At 30.7% G+C, this 20,754-nt stretch overlaps 1 protein-coding gene across 1 annotated transcript in view; it reads right to left on the bottom strand.

Annotated features, from left to right (window-relative positions):
- Nucleotides 1-20,754, bottom strand: part of LOC147078328 (protein O-mannosyl-transferase Tmtc2-like) — a 556,500-nt gene that overhangs the window by 500,142 nt on the left and 35,604 nt on the right. The window contains exon 2 of the mRNA XM_085958718.1: nt 7,255-7,504. Within this exon, the coding sequence (XP_085814844.1) occupies nt 7,255-7,340 (86 nt within the window). The 5' untranslated portion in view covers nt 7,341-7,504. The remainder of the gene's footprint in view (nt 1-7,254; nt 7,505-20,754) is intronic.

Genomic DNA, 20,754 nt, shown 5'->3' with positions numbered 1-20,754 from the left:
AATGATATCATAAAATTAGCTGGGTAGGTATGTTGGCTAGCTTTAATTTATTAATCAAATTTTCATTTATAATTTTAGTATATAGTATCGTTCTGAAGATGGGGGAAAACATAACTGTGGAATATATTAATTATATTACATAATAAATTAACCAAATAATCAACACGTGAAGAAGAATCAAAATGATATTATTATAAATATGTATCTGCAAATGAGTAATTTATTACTTATTTCAAAATTATATCAACACTATTTATTATCAAATAGTTATTCAATAAACCAGACTTAATTAATATATTATACTAAATGGATAATTTTGCGTACAATAAGAATGTAAAACTAAAATATAGCCAAACTTTTCAACGTAGCTTTTCTACGAAATATTTGTAAATCCGATAGTATGATTATTTCGGTAGTAAAGTAAAAGAATATTTCCCTTTCGATCAACACAATATTATATTACAAAAGTTAAAAAAACCTTTTTCCAATATTTAACTTCTAATAAAACAAATTAAGTGAACATAAGTTAAAATACTTCATCAAAACTTTTATGTTGATTTTATCGAAAACTTCTATAATTCTAATATTCTCGTTTCACTGGAAAATTCATTTATGTATTACGACTTTTTTTTGTAAGTATCTAAATATAACACCACTCTGTCGTAACAATTTTAAAAGTCAATCTTTTTATGTGTTTTTTTTTATAATTGAAAATATTTTTTATATGAACCAATTTTTTAGTAGTTTTTTTGCTTATGAATCGATTAACAAAATTATTATATTTTCTCTTTGTAGTTTAGTTCATTGAATGCAATAATTGTTTATGACTTTTATCATCATAATGTATTTATGCAATATTATTATACAATAATAGAAGAGGAACGATGGACTCTCAGAATCATAATCTTTTTTATTAACATTTCTATCATTTCAGGATAGCCTGTGTTAAATCATTGCTCACATCTCTGCAAATCGTCATATTATTTACAGTTTCAGTGAATCTAATTTATGTTGCAATACTGGTTTTGAAAGTTAAGTACCTACGTATTGCTCAAAATGAATCCGCAGAAGTGAGTTACGGTTGATTTAAACAACAAACAACTCCATGACTTTTAGATCAGACGTTATGTTTATAAAAAATTGCTTTTTAAAAAAAATATCAACTATAACATTCAATTCTAAGCGAATGATATGGGCTTCTGCAGAGTGGAAATTGTATTAACAGATTTTTGTTTTTTACGAGAAATGAATTTTAGTCACTTTCACAACCAATTGGGTCCATACTGTGGATAAGCATACACTGAAAACACAATATCAAGCGCCTTGTTTCAAAAGCCCCTAAAATGATTTTAGATAGTTTTGAGAAAAATGAGAAAAAATCATATCTATTAAATCTGTAAACTTTATCAATTATTTTTTAATTCGTTACATTCTAAAGAGTGTTTTAGCTTTCCATTTAAGGGGTATTTGAAAAGCACACCGAACCATTTTAGTGGGTTTTGAAATTTACCCTAATTTTTGATCATTCGTATGGACGGTTTTTGGCGTTTTTTTAAATTCAGTCTTTGGCCATCACATAAGTAATAAAAATATCTATCTAAATACATATCTAACTCGTAAATTTTCAAAAACCGTTTTAGGGACTTTTGAAACTAGGGGCTTCATATGTGAATTTGCTAGACGCGGGATTCGGACCCGAGATATACAATGTTATAAGACACGTTACTTTTCAGCCATCACAGACCATTATAAATATTATATTAAATTCTAAATATTAAAAAAAAAGAAAAGCTAGGCTTAATTATAAATACCTACATAAAAAACCCCTAATGGAAGTTTCATATTATAATATTCGTTTAATATTTATCAGGAAACCTTGAAGTTCAAACTTTATAACGAAATAATTTAAAAGTTTTAAAAATCAAACTGCGCTTATCGTGGAGTAGAAAGCATGCGGTGTTTTTAATTTTGAGCATACAGTTCATAATAAAAATGTTTTATACGGCGGTAATTTTAAAGCTTTCCTGCTTAAATTTTCTTTTATGAGGATAAAATATATTTTTCTCCATCATTTTTATAAAATATATATTTTTTGAAGTTTCGTGAAACATTAAAAATAGCTATTATATCTGACTTAAATTACGATATTACAATAATTAATATCAGTTATTATCAAATAATATGAGTAGGTTGGACCATTTATAGTCCCAGTCCACTCCTTATCTCTGCACTCACCTCCTAATCCCCAGTGTATTGTTACAAGACATTCAATAAGCAATTCGGGGTCATGAGAGACGGTGTTACAAAGAACACTCAGTTGTATCTCGACAGCGGACATGTGCGAGCTTCTAATAGTTTACCGTCGCTTAAGTGATTGACTCAATAGATACAGAGTCATTCAGAATCTATCATCATCACCATCATAATCATCCATAAAACTATGTCACAAAGTGCGGGAGCGTACGAACCGGGTGAACCAAAACAGCTATACCGCGAGAGCGAAAGTTAAAACCAGACCACGGAGCCATCATACATCATCACAAACGTCAGTGTCTGCCACTCGGTTCCATCCCCCCCCCCCTCACTTGATCCGACCTCCTCATCTACCACAAAATAATTACAGTCCACTTAAAAACTCAACCATGAGTAGTATACAGAAAATTTTACAATGATCTGAAATATTTAATAAAACTATGATAATTTGTTATTGCCCACGATGACCGAACGGCTTCCGCGTCAGCTTACAATATCTTGCGTCCCAGACTTGAATCCTAGCATATACATATATTTTCTTTTAATTTTTGTATGGAGTCATAGAATGGCCCTTTTAGGTTTAGCAAGTGGACATCATCCATTTCTCTTACCGTAGCCATACGTCGTAGATACCCACTAAAAAAAATCCTCTTTTTTATGTATATACAAAAACCGATAGTCAATATTAATCATGCATTTTTTTCATGTAGAAATACTATTTAAATTCGTCGTGATTAATTAGAATTACCGTAGCTTAATTGGAAAGCACAATGGCGAGAATCTAGTGCTTACAAGTTTAGTTTAAATCACGTTGGGTGGCGTATTTTTTTCAAAAAAGATTTTTGAAAAATGTCGGTATATTATACATGAGATGTTTTCAAATTATGTATGTTCAAATATATATATTACATAATAAATTATTATTTTTATTGAAGTTTACAAAAAAATGTAATTGTAAGCTTAAGTTATTATTTATTATTATTTGACATACAATTTGAGCCCTTTATATGATAATTTTAGTATATAATCAAAGTTTATTAAAGAATATATAAAAAAACACAGTAATACATTCACCTTGCGTTTTTCCGTACGACATTGACGGAAAATTTTTATCAAAATTTTCCTCTTATCACTTTTCCAAATTGCCAGACAAGGCGCTGCCTAAAATGCCCCCTTAATCATACCGACAAACTAATAACCAACTATCCTACGGATATTAGAGGAGCTAGAAAGTTACTCTCTTCGAGTTCCTCAATTAATAGCAGCCGCCGTTACTCCATCCATATTTCCCCTTCATCTAATCCTCAAGACAGCGACACGTTTCCACTATGACTTTGTTACTTTGCGCTAATCCTACAAAACGTTTTCCGTATACAAGCGGGCACTGTTAGTTACCCCCTAACTCTTATAAACGAGTGAGAACTTGGCGTCATATTCTTGCGGATGGGAAGGCCATCTGGGTCTATCAATAAATTTTCCCCCAGCTAATTTTCCTCGGGTGTATGCTTCATACAATAGTATAAGTTTCACTCACAGAACTTAATTTACGAATACTTATGTACCTATAAGTAACATCAGTTTTGTGTTACTGTATTTCGTCACCCATTTTAACAAATTATATGTACAATTTAGTAGTTTTATTTAATCAAGTTTAATGATTATGACTATTATTATTAAAAAAATACTTACATAATAATTTTTTTAGTAGTAAAAACTACTAATTAAATAATATGTCAATGCTTACTGAATACTAAACAAATTATGATGTTGTATGTTGCTGAGCTTTTTTAGATTACGAATTTTCAATAAATAACGTGTTATGGAATAATATCACTTATATGAATATATCTTGTAATATATCAATTTATTAATAAAGGCTGCGCCAAACCATTTTTTTGCCATTAAGGGCAGTAATATAAAGTATCTTAAATTATAAAACATGTTGTGAGTCCTTTGTTCGGGACTTGATATCCGGGAGGCGAAGGCAGGACCGTCTGTCCGCTGGAGCTCCCGCGATGATTGTCGATCTCTTTAAAATGCCGTATCGTTAATTAAACATTAAATTTATAAACTGCCGATATCAATTCTGTTAAAATAACTCTGAATAAATTCAAACTGTTGTTATTGTTTAGAGTTCATAATTGCCGCGGTAGTTTGCGTTGCTGTGTTGGGCTAAGGCTTCCCAATGAAGCCGTTCCCTAACATGATATTTGTTGTCAATGACAATCTGGTAAATCCGTGCTATAACAAACGTAAAATTCTGTTTACATTTTAAATTTGAAGAACTACTCGAACCATCTATGAATTAAAGTTAGTGATATTGTAATCATGATTTATTTAAATACTATTAACGGATATGTATGCATTTATAATACTGGAGTCAATAGCTTAGAGCCAACAAACACGCGGCTGCACATCTATGCACCCTGCGGTGTTACTGGGCAAATCTTATTAAATTTAAAAATGATCCAATAATTATTGGAATCAAGCAAAAACTACTACAATTAGTATCAACTTTATCTGTCTCTTAATTGGTAAAGCGCTCAGAGTATGATACGACGTGTTATCAAAATAGACTAAGCTCATGCTATATGTTTATTTATTTTTTAAATTATATTATTATATAAGGAATATTATGTATATATTCACAGAATAATATAAGATTTTTAAGCACATTCTCACGCAGAATATTCCAATTTTTAAATACAGTATTTTTACTGAACATTCGATGCTGATTTTAAAAAACAAATAAATGCCATGTTGCGGTCATTCGTGCCATTATTAGTGTAGTACATGCCTGGGCAAACTCTTTGGATGAAGGGCAATATTAGAAATATAAAATAAACGGCGGGCCGCAAATAAAATACTATTTTTAGACATATCTACATTATTTATTGTTATCTCTTCAACATAAAAAAATAATTCTCTAATTGCCAACAATTTTTTGAGGAGAATAAAATTGATTTACATTTTTCAATATTAAAATGTTGAAGAAAGTAAACTTTTTTCAGATATACGATTAAAGCTCGCCAGCCCCACGAAAATCTTTGGGGGGCGCAGTTTTTCCAGACCTGACTAGTGAAATAGCTATTTTTAATTAACTAATTATATTAACAATGTTTTACTTTTAAATAATATTATAATCGAAATGAATTTAGGTGTATACAATAATACGATAATTTTTGTATTTTTTTCACTAATTTGAATATTCAAGAAAAATCTATTAGAGTGTAACGATATAAAGACGTCTTGTAGTATAAATATATATATTATTAATAAGTACAGAAATGTTCTGCTATCTATCTTTGCTCGTAACGATTTTCTCGAGCTGTTCGTTCAGAGCTAAAATTTCAATTTATGAGAACGTGTTCAAACATTGTAAGTGTGCAAACACGGAACAAAAAGCACTTGACTTGAATAAGCCACATGGCATGGATAGAGAAAGCTTCGGAACTACTACGGTTTGCTTAAATTTTATTAGTTTACTGAAAGTTCACGAAGTCATTTAAATCAGATTATTTCGAAGTATATATTATAAAATAACCGGTGGCCCTATTTATAACTATTAGCTTTATAAATATACAATAATCTATAAATAGTTCTGAAAGCTTATGTTAGTCAAATACTTAATAATGATGTATATTTATGAATAAATTAAATAAACTTTATATTACTATTTCAAACTGTGAGTATAATGGCTTATTTACACTGGCTTAGTATTAATCATTACGTCGTTTTAACCTCTAAGCTAATAATAAAAACGCTGAATAAAGTTTACACGACTTAACAGTTAGAAGTAAGTTAGCAGCATCAAGGTAAATACAAAAAATAAAGAAGCATATTTCTGCTTGTATTTTTATTTGTCACTAAACACTAGTTGGGTAAGAGTTGGGCGGTTTACATGTCACGACAAATTGCAAATGCGAGTGGAGTTGTAGTGGGGTTAGGTAATAACGATTAGTAAATAGGATAGTTATTAGTATTCGGCCGGTATAGTAATGATTGGTACTAAACAAGCCTTGATGCGTAAGTTTTATTTTATAAATGAACACAATATTATACTGAATTTGAATAAAGAAAGACACTAAATAATTCTAAAAAAATACATTCATATTATTATATTATACAAATTTAATTACAAATAACGTGCCATAAAGTTTTAAAAAATCTAACGCTCATTGACTGATATCTTTCAAAATGCAATTTATATTTTAAGTATTTTCAATTTATAAACAAATAAATTAATATATTATGTACATTATATACTTGTAAAAATTAAACAGCCTCAGATGATAACTTGAGTCTGTAACCTAATTGGTAATTTTTTCATGATTTTTTTTATTAGTATGCTTTCAAAGTTCTTTCATTTTATTTATTTTTAAATCGTGTTTATTATGTCTAAAATAAAAACTATTTTAAATTCTAATGGATTTAAGTTTTGTACTATTCCATTTGAGTTAAAATACCATCAAGTATTCTCGGTTGATATTATTACTATTAAGAACTATTTTAATACAAATTTAATTGTTTTAGAATGCAAAATCGTAAAAAATAGCATTTTGGTAATAACCACGAATATTATCGTATTTGATCCACATTAATCATTTATTTAATATAATAGCTGTACGATCAAATATTTCAATACAATTTACGCCTTATATGAATGAATGCGGTTGTCATTGTATTTTATCATTATTAAAAAATATGTGGATTAATAATTTTAAAAAAATCCGCAATTCTAATGCAAGTTACTATTAGATGTTGCCGAATATAAATTGTGTGGTAACCATATTATATGGTACGGCGCATGAATACTCACCCTTATAAAATATTTACTGAATTAAACATTCAGGCAGTAAGCATATCACGTCTCAACATATTTTGTATGTGATTGCATCTTAACTCAATAATTCCGCTATGCGAAGCCGGTTAAAATGATATTCAATTAAAAATAATATGATAGAAAACATAAAAAGAAGAAATATGTTTACAAAGTCTTACCTATCATCATAGACGAATCCGGCATCTAGTGTATTATAGTAGAGTAAGAAAGCTAGCAAGCAGCAAGCCAGGCTGGTCCAATCCATTTTGAAAGGGTTGCGGCGATGGATACCGCAATCGGGCCGCGGGCCTTAACACCTTCACCCTGGACCCTGGAGCGGCCGCTCGTCAGCGCGGCCGCAGTTTACCATCACCGCTATCAATGTCTCATTTTCAAATCACTGGCGTTGCACATAAGTTGTATTGAAAACTGAAATCAAAAAGAAATAACACCTTCTTTAATACATAATACTGACTCATTACATTTTATCCATGATGGCGATATTCACGCGGCGAAAATGAAAACTCTACCATTCTTGATGGTATTGGTTTGTGTGTCTCTGATAATTATCTTAGAAATCGGGGGCATCCATTGTTTGTTATCCCAAAGTACAGAACTAACATGTCATTAGTAATGCCAATTAGGAGAGCAATAATTATGTTTAATCAAAACTTCACCAATCAAATCGCTTCGGATATTGATATATTCCACTTACGTGAGGTGAATTTAGATGGACGTTGTTTTATAGGTTTTTTTAAATAGGGTTTATCAAATTATTTTACTCTGTGTGCTTCGATGTACTTTTATTTTTATGTTATATATTATTTACTAATTACCGTACCCTGTATTTTTATTTAAAAAAAATATTTAACACTTATTTTATGTCATGTCGTGAACGCTTTTATTTATAATTTGTCATATTCATTATTTATGTAAAATTAAAATAAATGAATTTCTATTATAGAGTAATGCATTTGTGACATAAAGGGAAGAAATAAAATATTTAATATGATTATACATTATGATTTATTCCAGTTCTTTTTATACGATTTTAGGTTTTTTTATATGATAAAAATAAAGGTAAAAATAATATAAAACTTGAGTTTTATCTGCGAATAAAAACTCCACATTTACGTTAACAGAATTGATGGTACGCTGGCTTTTTAATTTTCCCAGAAACACTCTATATTTTATGTAACATGACCCATTTTTAATAAACTATCATTACAATTTTAAGAAACTAGGTCAGACACAATGCACGCAGTTGATTAAAAAAGTCTCATCGGTAGAGTAATGAAAATTCACCAACACAAAATAATTATTACTTCGCTCTATACAGAAGTAAAAAACCTCAGTATAAAATATTCAGAAAGAACGTGTTTTCTGTTTGGATGATAAAATATTATTTTAGTTGTAATTTCTTAAATAAAAATGGAATAAATCTTTTCAGAAAAAAGTAATGAAGTTTTAATATAATCTATGTGGTTTAATGTAATTAGTGCTTATTTTGAAAACAATATTTTAAATGCAATGATAAAATATTAATTCTATAATGAATATATTATTATTATGATATAACTAATTTATATGAAAATTCAATATATTACACACGTATATTGTATATTGATAATAATCAGGAATGACAACAATAATTTATATTCATAGTTGATTATTACATAGTAATTAAATAATTTGCTCAATGCCTCGATATATCAGTTAAAATACAGCCTTATAATTTATTAATTTTTGAGTCTTATTCACTTAAGGCTGTACAGATACTATACGTAACTTTACCCGATAAACTTTCTCTTATAATATATCCTGACATACTTTATCTAGTTAAAAACTGATGTAAAATATATATATTTGGTAACGCCCTTTTTTCTTCTACGTGGTGTAAATGATAATTATACCATTCTTCCTGATGTTGATTTATGTGTCCTCACTAACTATTTAAAAAATCACGTGCATCGGTGTTGTTATGTAAAAATGCAGAACTTACCTGCCTTTTGTGATAAATATTCGAATTGCAATAGATATATTCAAGCAAATTGCTTATATAAATCGATTTATTATACTACACGTGTGTTATATAAATAAATTTTAAAAGTGTGACTAAATAATAATATGCTAATAATTTGTAAAATAGCAAGTTTTTTTTTAAATAACCCCGACTAGTTTCAGGGTAGGACAATAATTTATGAACTATAATTTATTAATAGCTGACCGGTATACATTTTTTTCGGTGGCTACTGATTGACTGGTGAATTAATTAACTTAGGGGGTAAAGTAACAGTCTATCAATGGGACAATTGGAAAATAAAATCATTTCGTTTTATCAATAACTGACAGAACCCAATAGGTTCGACGATTGGGTAAAAACCATTCCCCGTAAAAAACCGTTAAAATAAGTTCCATATCAAAATGATTATTTTTTACATTGTGACAAGTCATTACTAGTCGCAATTATTTATTTACTAAAAATACTGAAATAAAGCACTGGCGGTATGTTGCCATACGGTATGTTACAAAACTTATCTTCACCATAGTCATCACTTTTGAACCTCACTACATCGAATTATAATATTATATTCCCATGTGTCTAAAATTCATTCTTATATTTTTCACTTAAATATAATTTAAATGTTGTAAGAAAATAAGCGGAGTTAACTACCGTAAAATTTAATTATTGTCTTCTTCTTACTTCCATAACTTTTTCCTTTTTTTACTGATTAACGATTTACCAAAAATGTATTTATTGCATTCAGTGATGTTGACTAAAAGTTGACTTGAAAATAAACTAAAATAAATTACATACGTTGTGTTTTGAAGTTGCTACTAAAGCGTCAATTACATTGAGCTACTTTACAAGCTGTTTGTTGGCGAATTTATAATCTGCCTAGTGTAATCATCGAACAAGCTAACAAGCAGATTGTAAACACTCTACCGAGAAAAGTTGAAAGTCGGTCAACTTTACACGCTACACGCCGGCATGTGGGTCTACTGCGTCTGCGCAGTAAAGCGCAGTAGCAATCTTCCGTTAAAAAAACGAACTACATTCTATCAAAATAGTCGCTGGCTTGTGGATTCTCAGCGAATGGAAGGTTTTGTGTGTCATCATCATAATCGCAGTAGCTGAATTGCCCGCTATTAAATTCGCCAACGAACAGCTCGTAAAGTAGCTCAATGTAATTGACGCATTAGTGTTTAAATCAGAGCGTTGGAATAGAGCTAGGAGTAGGAATACGGAGCGAAAGCACGGAGCTGAAGCACGCATGGGCAAGGAGTGGAGCCGTAGCACCGGAAAATTGTAGTACTCCGCTGCTCCAGATATTTTTTTATTAATAAATTTTCGTCCTAAAATCCAATAAAAATATTATATTGACACTTTGCACTGGAATTATTTTAAATACAGCAACACCTAAATAAATAATAAATAACCTCACTTTTTTTATAGAAGAGGCAGATAATGAAAGACAATTTGCTGTCGGGAATTTCGTTTAATAGAATTAATAATAAAAGGGACGAATACTAAATCTTATTTTAAACTACTTATTTTTTTAACATTGTGTATATTATGTACCTCTAATACTTATTAAAACTGTTTACCCGGAGCGGATCAGACCCTGGAGCGGAGCTACTGAAAAAAGGGTTCGCTCCAAACCTCTGGTTTAAATATTAAAAAATCGCATTGCTCTCTATGTTATAACAGTCGTTCAATCTTTTGTGAAAACACAAATTTATTATATTTTACAAAAATCTTGTATTTAAACTTTAACTTCAGTTTCTAAAATAAATACGTTTTACGAATCTCAATAAAGCAGACGTTGAGTACGTACCTAAACAAAGTATTTGTTAATTTATTTGAGTGCTTTTGGATGGTGTATTTATACGACAATATTGATATAATCGTATTGTTTTCAGATGAAATTGATTTTACCCTATTTTGTTGTGAAGGTAAAAATATAAATGGAACACTCAATAAAGGCGAAGTAAAATCTTGCCTTATAATGTTGTCTTACTAAATATTTTCCTACTTAAAACAATTTTTGAGTAGAAATACAAAACCTTGCATTAAATATTTCAACGAAATATTTTATTTTTTCGCAATATCTACGTATTTTATATTTATAAATATAAAAAATACTGTTAATAGTTTGTAGGTATTTTTTTATCCGTGCTTAAAAGCTTCTTTGTTATATAATACCACATCAAGAATAATAAATAATTCAATTACATTGCCATTGCGGCAGTTTCTATGGCTTAGCAAACAATATAAAAGTATTTTTTTATACAGTGACAGCAAATGTTTCTTGATTCTTTCGAACCCATTACAGAACCAATTCTCACAGGTTAAATAAACCAACGGCAATGACAAACAACTGTGAAGTCATCATAATAGATTTTTGGATTTTCATTGCGTGTTCTTTCTCCTTCTATCCTCAACTTTACAAGTCCATTGCAGAGACCATTATAAAGAGATATAATAGTTTCTGCCTATGGTCTATATCCCTCTGAGGTGGATGAAATCGGTCCTTATCTATTGATTAAAAGTGGAATAAGTACTACAAAAAAATGTGTTTTATTAAAATAAAACAACAATAAAAAGATATGTATTGATGAAGTGTATCGAATATTTGATATCACTGACAGTGCCGGAAGTCATAAGGTTTTTAACCACAACCCACTATCCCTAATAATATTTTCAGGGTTTCTGTATATTTTAAAGGCTTGCTTTATCAATCGTGAGAAATATCCTTTATTCAGACCCAGTATCTTGGTCACAAAGTCAAATCTGTGGGCTGTGTCCATTAAGTTTTATGCCTATATACTTTTTCAGGCATCTGCGATAGTTTATATGATACACACATGATACACCTAAAAGCCGTGTCCTTAACTGGTCATTAAATATTCTTAAAAAAAAAATTAACAAAATTATATTGAGAATATCGTTTGGATTTTGTGTTTTTTCAGTATATTATAAATGGCATAGGTAGTATTTATGACTATACTATATATTTGTATTTAAAAACCGAATTTTCTTACGTATAAAAGGAAGAAAGGGATATGACAATTCAAGAATCCAGCAAGAGCAAAATCAACCCAGTAAATCAGGAAGAATGAACAAAATTCAAAGACCAAGTAGTAGTAACGTTTCATTGACCCTAATTTATATTGCATTATCCTAATGATTATAATTACAAATGCATTCTAACAATATGGGGTACGGTCACGATTTAGTTCAGTATTTTTATGATAATAACGGTTGTAAAAAGTTTTTTTTTAATTTCAATAAAGTAGGTACTTATGTTATGATAATTTGTTACTTAAAAATAACACATTCTGAATTATTAATAGTTCTCTTTTTTGGTTTTTTATCATATAATAGTTAAATAAACAATGTGTTTTATATAGTCGACTAATAATTGTAAATAATTCCTATTCTGGGATAATAAAATAAGTGGAAGTAATGACTGTAACATTGGAATTAATTGTAAAAATAAACAAAACCGTTGTCTTTTCTACAGACGTATAACATGTGTTTTTCTTTTCTACAAATATAACGGTAGTGGGTATATATACTCGTATTATATTTTAAACACAGTAGTGACAGCGTTTACTCGAGAAACTTAAAAAAACACTCACTCTTATAAGGCTTATGACATAAGAGCGCATAGTGGGGTTGAAAATTTTTACATTAAAACTAAATAGTAAATTTATTACATAATCAAATATAATTATAATATTAAGCAAGATTGCTGTAATTAGTAATATTATTTAGACATCAAAGACAATGTAAAATTTTAATATTCACAGTGTAGGTAGATAGATACCGTAGACAATAATATACAAAAGCAATAAATATAATTTAACATACATTTTGAAGGTATAATATTATATTGTTTTCAGTTTTAGAACTATTCTTCTATACTGAATGAATGTTACTTGAATAAAACCTTTTTCCACTTTTCTCCGTATTTATAATCTATGTTCTTTTTTATCTTTTATTACGTATATAATAACCAAAAATCTCAGTTCCCAGAAAGGTCTTACAAGAATGGTATGTTTTGATGAATTGAATGAATTATTCAATTCAATTCAATTCATTTATTTTTTTAACATATTATGGACATTACAAATTATAAGTTTAAGACGTTCACAACATGACATTTAGAAACAAAGATATATAAATATAACAGTATTACATAAAAAAAAGATATATCAGTAGATGAATTAGATAGGTAAAAGGAAGTACACCGGATGAGTTAAGCAGACCCTATTTTAAGATTTTATAAAACAACATCCACCTAAACTCATTCTCACGTAGGTAGAATATATCAACACCCGAAGCAATTTCTTTGAACATAGTTATCACTCTCCCAATTGGCATTACCAGTGGCAGGTTGGTTCTGCACCTTGGGAGAATAAACAACTGGTGGTTTCTATTTCTAAGATAGTTATCAGGGACACACAGGTCAACACTGCCCAGAATGGCAGAGTTCTCATTTATACCTTGTATAAGTCGAAAAAAATACGTAGCTAAATAAAGATTTCTTCTAAATTGCAGACTGCAGTATGTAAGCATGCCTAAGAGAAAGTCAGTTGGATAAAGCCACGGATAGTATCCATACAACCTCAAGTAAAGGAGTCTCAAGAATTTCTTCTGTACCCTCTCCACCATAAGGCCATACTTCAACTGGTGCGGTGCCCAAACAATAGACCCACTCTCAAGTCTGCTTCGAACTAAAGAATTAAATAAAAGTTTTAATACCGTAACATCTGAAAAGACCCGGGAATTACGCATGACGAAGCCCAACATTTTAAGCGCTTTGTTACAAATGGTTATTTTTATTAAAATTATAAAAACTTAAAAAAATATATTTTTTTAATTTTCTCTACTTTTAAAACAGTAACCTTTTATATTTTATTAATATAGTAGATTAGCTAAAAGAAATTGTAATGGAAAATTCGTTAGGTATAATACTAATTTAAAAATATATTTTGCTTTTTTACCCTTTTATCCAAATAAGCCTGTAAAATAAAAAAAAGTCAGCACGACTATAATGTCTCAGTGTCTGGTGTGATATGGTACATTGTTATGCGTGAAAATATAAAACATTGTCCAATCATTGACGATCCGCTGCTCCACTTCTGCGAGCAGCCGCGCAAAGTAGACGGCGAAAAAGAAAAGCGTCGTCGGTCGCGGCGGCGGGCGTCCCAGACGTCGTTGTCATGGCGACCAGTTTCTTGCTCTACTGCCTGCGACGGCAGAGTGACAGCCCCGCGCTGTGTATAAATGACGCAATTCGCACAATACACTCCGCCACTTGTTTCTACTCTCTGCCCGCTCCGTGATAAGGGTTTTGTGAGGGATTTGACACTTCAAATTTACATTTTAATTAGCGTGGATTCGGGCTACGTCCGAACCGCCCCCGCCCCCACTCCCGTTCGCGTGTAGTGAAATGACAAATTAAAAATTGCGAATATGGGACTGAATAAAGCAGAAATTCGTAACATTTTTTAATGTAGCCACAGGTGTGGTAAATAACGTTAAATTCGCCATTTCGTGTAAAATAATATTAATATTTAAAAAAAAAAACAGAACTTCAGTAGTACTTAACTTGTGAAAAGATAGTATGAATAATTAAAAAAAATATGAAACACTAATTGAACTATAATTTATTTAAACCTGTTTTATCTCTAAACGAGTATTTAGCCTAACGCATACTCAAGTTTGTCTAAGCGTTAGTTAAACCGATAGGCAATTTTGAAATGCTTTTTCCGACGATTATTTATATAAATGTAGTAAATTTGTGACGTCTACGGTGAATAGAGAATAGGGGACACATTCAACCTTCCTAAGATAAACTAACCTTTTATCAATGTTACTCTGAATCAAACTGAAACTTTCACTGATAGATTTATCATGGTTAGTTTCTAAAAATAAATGCACAATCTGGGTATCAGCGATTTATTTTTCTAGATAATTAACCAATTGAAATATTTATTTTATTATTCGTTATCTCGTTATAAATTACATATATATGTATCATTATTTAAACTTATGTAATATTATGAAACATACTTTTTAAGCAAAAAGATATTGTTACTCGTAAGTTAAACACATCGTCATAGATGTTGACATTTTTTTGATCAAGCACTAACATCAATATTCATCACAGTGAGTAAATTAATCATATAGCAGTAGTGGAATGTTGAGATGTGGTACGGATAGAGGGATGCGTGCCTTACAATAATAACGAAGTTACAATAATTCTACACGTGTAGGTTAAGTAATCAGTTAGTAACAGTGAAGTGACGTATGAGTAGAAGGGCACGCAGCTTAATCCAGCCGTTCTCTATGACATTATTATATATCGTCAGCTTACTATTAAGACCTCGTAAGTTCGATATTATGAAATAATGAATAATTGATAATTGAATGATGTTTGATCGACAAAATTTAAACAAAAAATCATTTTAAATCATCAAAACCTCGCTTCTCAAGACTTATATGCTGTCCGTCTATCAATTTTTTTTAAAAACTCTTAAGTCTCGTGGTTTTAATCATGGAATTAAAACCTCGTATTTCACAACAAATGTTAACAGATTCATCGATTAGAATGGTATTTAAAATGTTGTTTTTACGACGTTTTTTCCTTCCCCTCAACATTCTTTACAAATAGACTTACGAGGTTTTAATAGTAAGGTGACGATATTGTATTTATTTCAAATAGACAAAGTGACAAGCTATCACTAGTCTGCAATGAATGTCAGAATTAGGTATGCATTTAAAAATGAATTATCTGACGTGTCAAAAGTGATGATATGATATATATTATATAAATTTGTCATTAGGTCAATTAGCGACAAGGTTGTGCGCCTCGGTATGGGGCATACTTTGATATGTTTTTTTTTTATTTGGGGCTTGCTTTAATCATTTTTTACGGGCCGGCGGCAGTCAGGCTTTTGCGAAATCCGTGAAATGGTTTTATGTCATGCACGTATGGAATATTAACACTGTCATCAAAACGCGAGCGTAATTAGAACAATACTGTTTACAAGATAATATTTTAGGAATGATATATTATATAACTTTAAACATTTTGGTAATTAACATTATTATAATAATTATGGTTTTTTTTTTAAAAAAAAGAAATAGGGAGTAGTTTGGATTACTAAAAATAAATTTATCTTAGTTATGTATTTTCAATTAACTATTTATTTTATTCAACGAATAATTCACAAGATTTAAGAATGCACCATTCTAATTATTGAACATACATAATTTTGAAAAACACTTCTGAGAAAATATGTTATGTATATATAACCAATAGAAAAAAATTTTTTGATTAGAACCAGCATCTCTTGGATTTACGCCCTGTCTGCGTATTATCCTCTATGCTACGAGGTGACATACTAATTGCGACTAATTTTAACTATTGGCCTTTTTAATACCTGCTCAGCAGCGCTCTACTAAATTAAGCTACTCTGGCAATCGGGTTTTGTTAATTAAATCAAAGTAGGTACCTACTACTTCAATTACTAACCGACGTCATGTATTTCTCCAATATTCTCCAATTGAGACTATGAACTACTAAGGACTAGAGTTTAATAAATTATTTCATTTATTCCACAACTAATTGACAAGATTTGAGAATTAATATTATATTATAAATATTGAACATATATAATTTGAAAACATCTCACGCGTAAAGCTTTATTATTATTATCTTGTCTAAATTATCTTGTATATAACATAATTATTCATAAAAAAACAGTGTTAACATTATACTATATACTAGTTTTTCGGACCCTGTGATTATCTGTATTAATGGCACCCAACTCATGCAAGTCAGCAGTTACGTCTATCTCGGACAGCATGTGTCCATAGACGGAAGCATGCATGATGAAATTGCTCGAAGAACAAAGCTGGGATGAAGTGCTTTCGGACGTCTGAATAGTATCTTCAAGAGTGACCTACCATTGTGTCTTAAGCGTAGGGTGTTCGACCAATGTGTGCTACCCGTGCTCGCGTTTGGCTACGAGACGTGGACCCTCAACACGAGAAATGTCCAAAGGCTAAGAGTCGCACAGCGAGGCATGGAGAGGTGTATGTTGGGCATCACGCGAAAGGACCGTAAGAGAAACGAATGGGTTATGAAGCAGACAGGAGTACGCGATGTAATAGACGTTGCCAAATAGCTGAAATGAAGATGGACGAGGCACATTGCTCGCCCAAAGGATGGCCGCTGGACAAATGCCGTCATCCAGTGGTACCCAAGGGGCACGAAACGGCCACAGGGTCACCCTAAAAGCCGCTGGATTGACGAACTGGTAAAGTTCGGCGGAAATACGTGGCAGCAAATGACACAGGACCAAGAGAGTTGGAAGAAGCTTGGGTAGGTCTTCATCCAGCAGTGGATTGACCCCGGCTGATGATGATGATGATAATATATAAAGCATTTTTTTCGTTAAATTATTTTACCAAACATTTGTCATAAATATTCACAGTACAGACTTTTTTAAGGATTATAAAACAGCTTAAATGTTTGAATTCGACCATTTATTTTCATACAGTTTTTATTATTTGTCAACACATTCATATTCATAATAAACTGTTTGATGAAATTTTACTCATCGCTGTTTTTGATCAAACAAAGTTTTATAATTTTTCACATGACATTACGTAACGTTGAAAATATCAACACATGTAACGACAAATAATTATTGATTCACTGAAAGTTATCCCTGTATCAAATTGTAATAATAATAACAGAATTCTTATTTACAAAAAAAAACTAAAATTATGTACCTAATATTAATTAGATATTTTTTTATCAATGTCATACTAAATTGGATTTAACATAGATAAATTCAAAACTCATATATATTTATATAATATATTTATATATTTTACTTTGTCCGATCCCAAAAAGTTCGAATGGACATCCAACAATAAACACGTTTTTCCGTCACTTGCTAAACCATAATACCTACTCTCGTCAAAACACATTGAAAAAATTGATTTTGCCAGATCCGGGATTCGAACCCGAGATCCACAACATTATGAGCAGATACGGTAACCACTAGGCCGCCGTGGGCACATATAATTATTATACATACTTAAAATATATTTGAAAAAAATACGACGCTAGACGAAACTTGTATCCGTATAAACCTGGTTCGCCGCAATATGCTTTACCAATTAAGCTACGTGCAAACTATCTAATAACGACGAAATAATTACTATTTTTACACCTTAAAGTATAATTAAATTGTGTTAGTTTTTTGCTATTGCCTTTTTTGTTTAAGCGCAGTGTATTAGCTAAGTGCCTTAATTACTAACTGACCTCCGGATCCCTCAAAATTTTTTTTTTTAATTTAGGAAGATTTTTTCTAGTTAGTTACGATACCAAAGATGGCTTACAGCTTATCAAATCAAATTTATTTATTTTACATATAATGAACATAACAAATTATAAATTCAAAGCGTTCACAAAATGACATAAAATAAGTGTTAACAATTATTAAAATATAAATACAGAGAAATGTGAGTTAATAATAGAATAAGTAATAAAATAAGAAATAAAATGAAATAGCATAGATGGAAGCATACAGAGTGAACTTTGATAGACCCTATCCTATAAACTTATAAAACAACGTCCACCTAAATTCACCTCACGTAAGTGGTACATATCAATATCCGAAGCGATTTTATTAAACATGGTTATTGCCCTCCCAATTGGCATTATTAATGACAGGTTAGTTTTGGACCTTGGGAGAATAAACAACGGATGCCCTCGATTTCTAAGGTAATTATCAGAGACACACAAACCAACACCACCAAGAATGGCAGAGTTCACATATTCGCCGCGTATAAGTCTGAAAAATATGTAGCCAAATAAAGATCCCTTTTATTTTTTAAGCTACAGTATGTAAGCATACCTAAGAGAAAGTCAGTCGGATAGAGCCACGGATAATATCCATACAGGCGAAAGTAAAGGAGTCTCAAAAATTTATTTTGGACTCTCTTCACCATAAGGCCGTACTTCAACTGATGCGGGGACCAAACGATAGACCCACTCTCAAGTATGCTTCTAACTAAGGAGTTATAGAGAATTTTTAGTACTGTAACATCCGAAAAGACCCGGGAAGTACGCAAGACAAAGCCCAACATCTTTAGCGCCTTTTTACAAATGGTATCTATATGACCACAAACGTCAGTCTACTATCAAACGTAATGCCAAGATCTCTCACAGATGATATTCGCGAGAGAACTGTGCCATGCATCGAATATAGCGTCGGCTTATAATGTAGTGGGTTTTAGGCTCAAATCCTGGATCTGGCAAGTTCACATATTGCGTTTCAATTTGTGTTTGAAGTCAGAGTATGGACCTAATTATAGGTTGAACAAAAATCCAACATTAATACCTCGTTAAAAAATATACGTCTATACAAACTTTCACTCAGTAGAGGCCCATATAAATGATCATAAATTACGATCGGACATGGCCAAAAGGAAAGACGAATATATAATTCGGTGTTGTTTGGACATAACCTGATAACTGCGTTTTTGGTCATTTTATGTTAAGAGTAAAAATTGGGTCACTATAGTATTATCTTCCACTTGGTAATAACCCGATACCCCTATTTCATTTGAAATGCTCAAAACGCTAAGGTAATAATATGATGATATGTGAACACACACAGCGATTAGTTTTGTCAATACATGAACAAACACCTTATTATTGTTTGATCACTGATAAGTGACATTATTTTCCTAATTGGCGGAATAATTGACAATCTAATTATTGTCACATTATCCTTCAGTTATTTATATATAAATGTTTTCTCAATGTTAGACAAAAAAAATAACCGAGACTTATGTGGGTAATTCAAATCTTAAAATTGCTCTCCTGTAAATTAAACATTTTGCAGTTAACAGGTTATGCCCAAATAACACCGAATTATAATATGAAGTGTTTTGAAATTATGAATGTTTAATATAAAAAATGTTAAATTCTCAAATATTTTGAACTTTTCGTGAATTAAAAAATAGTTTGTTTTCTTATAAGTGCAAGTACATTATAACTAATATTAAAATATATAATAGGTTTAATCATAAACTCTACATAACGCATTTTATATAGTTTGCCTATTGATTCCGGAAAATGAGCGGATTATTATGAGAGTAAATATTGACTGCCCATCCATCACAAATAATATTATATTAGTATAAGTTTATAACATTTTTCCTGCAAGTCAAAAGGTATCCAGCCATATGCGGCTGCGTTGAGTTCATATTCGATCATACGTAAAACAAATATTGTTCTATTCAGCGTACTGAAAATTCTGCACACAAGTTTGGATGGGATGCAAAGAGAGCGAAATCGTCGATATACCAAACAGAGATGATCGACATTTTTTTTCTTCACCATAAAACTTACACAAGTTTGTCGACTACGTAATATCAACTATCATTCGTAATACACTTTGCATTATAATATTGCTACAATGCGACAAAATATAAATTATATTCTTATCATAGTCGAATTCGGTTAGCGAGATCTCGGATGTAACAAAGAAACATTCATTGAAATTATAGTTAATGATTTTCTCCATACATTTATTCAATTTTATTACGATCTACTTATCGGATATACCGAGCTAAAAAT

Source organism: Rhyacophila brunnea, unplaced genomic scaffold, assembly GCF_057557595.1.
Source record: "Rhyacophila brunnea isolate RB1 unplaced genomic scaffold, BYU_Rbru_1.0 scaffold_11, whole genome shotgun sequence".
Classification (NCBI taxonomy): Eukaryota; Metazoa; Arthropoda; class Insecta; order Trichoptera; family Rhyacophilidae; genus Rhyacophila; species Rhyacophila brunnea.
The sequence above is the reverse complement of the archived record's forward strand: the minus strand, read 5'-3'. Positions and strand labels throughout refer to the sequence as shown.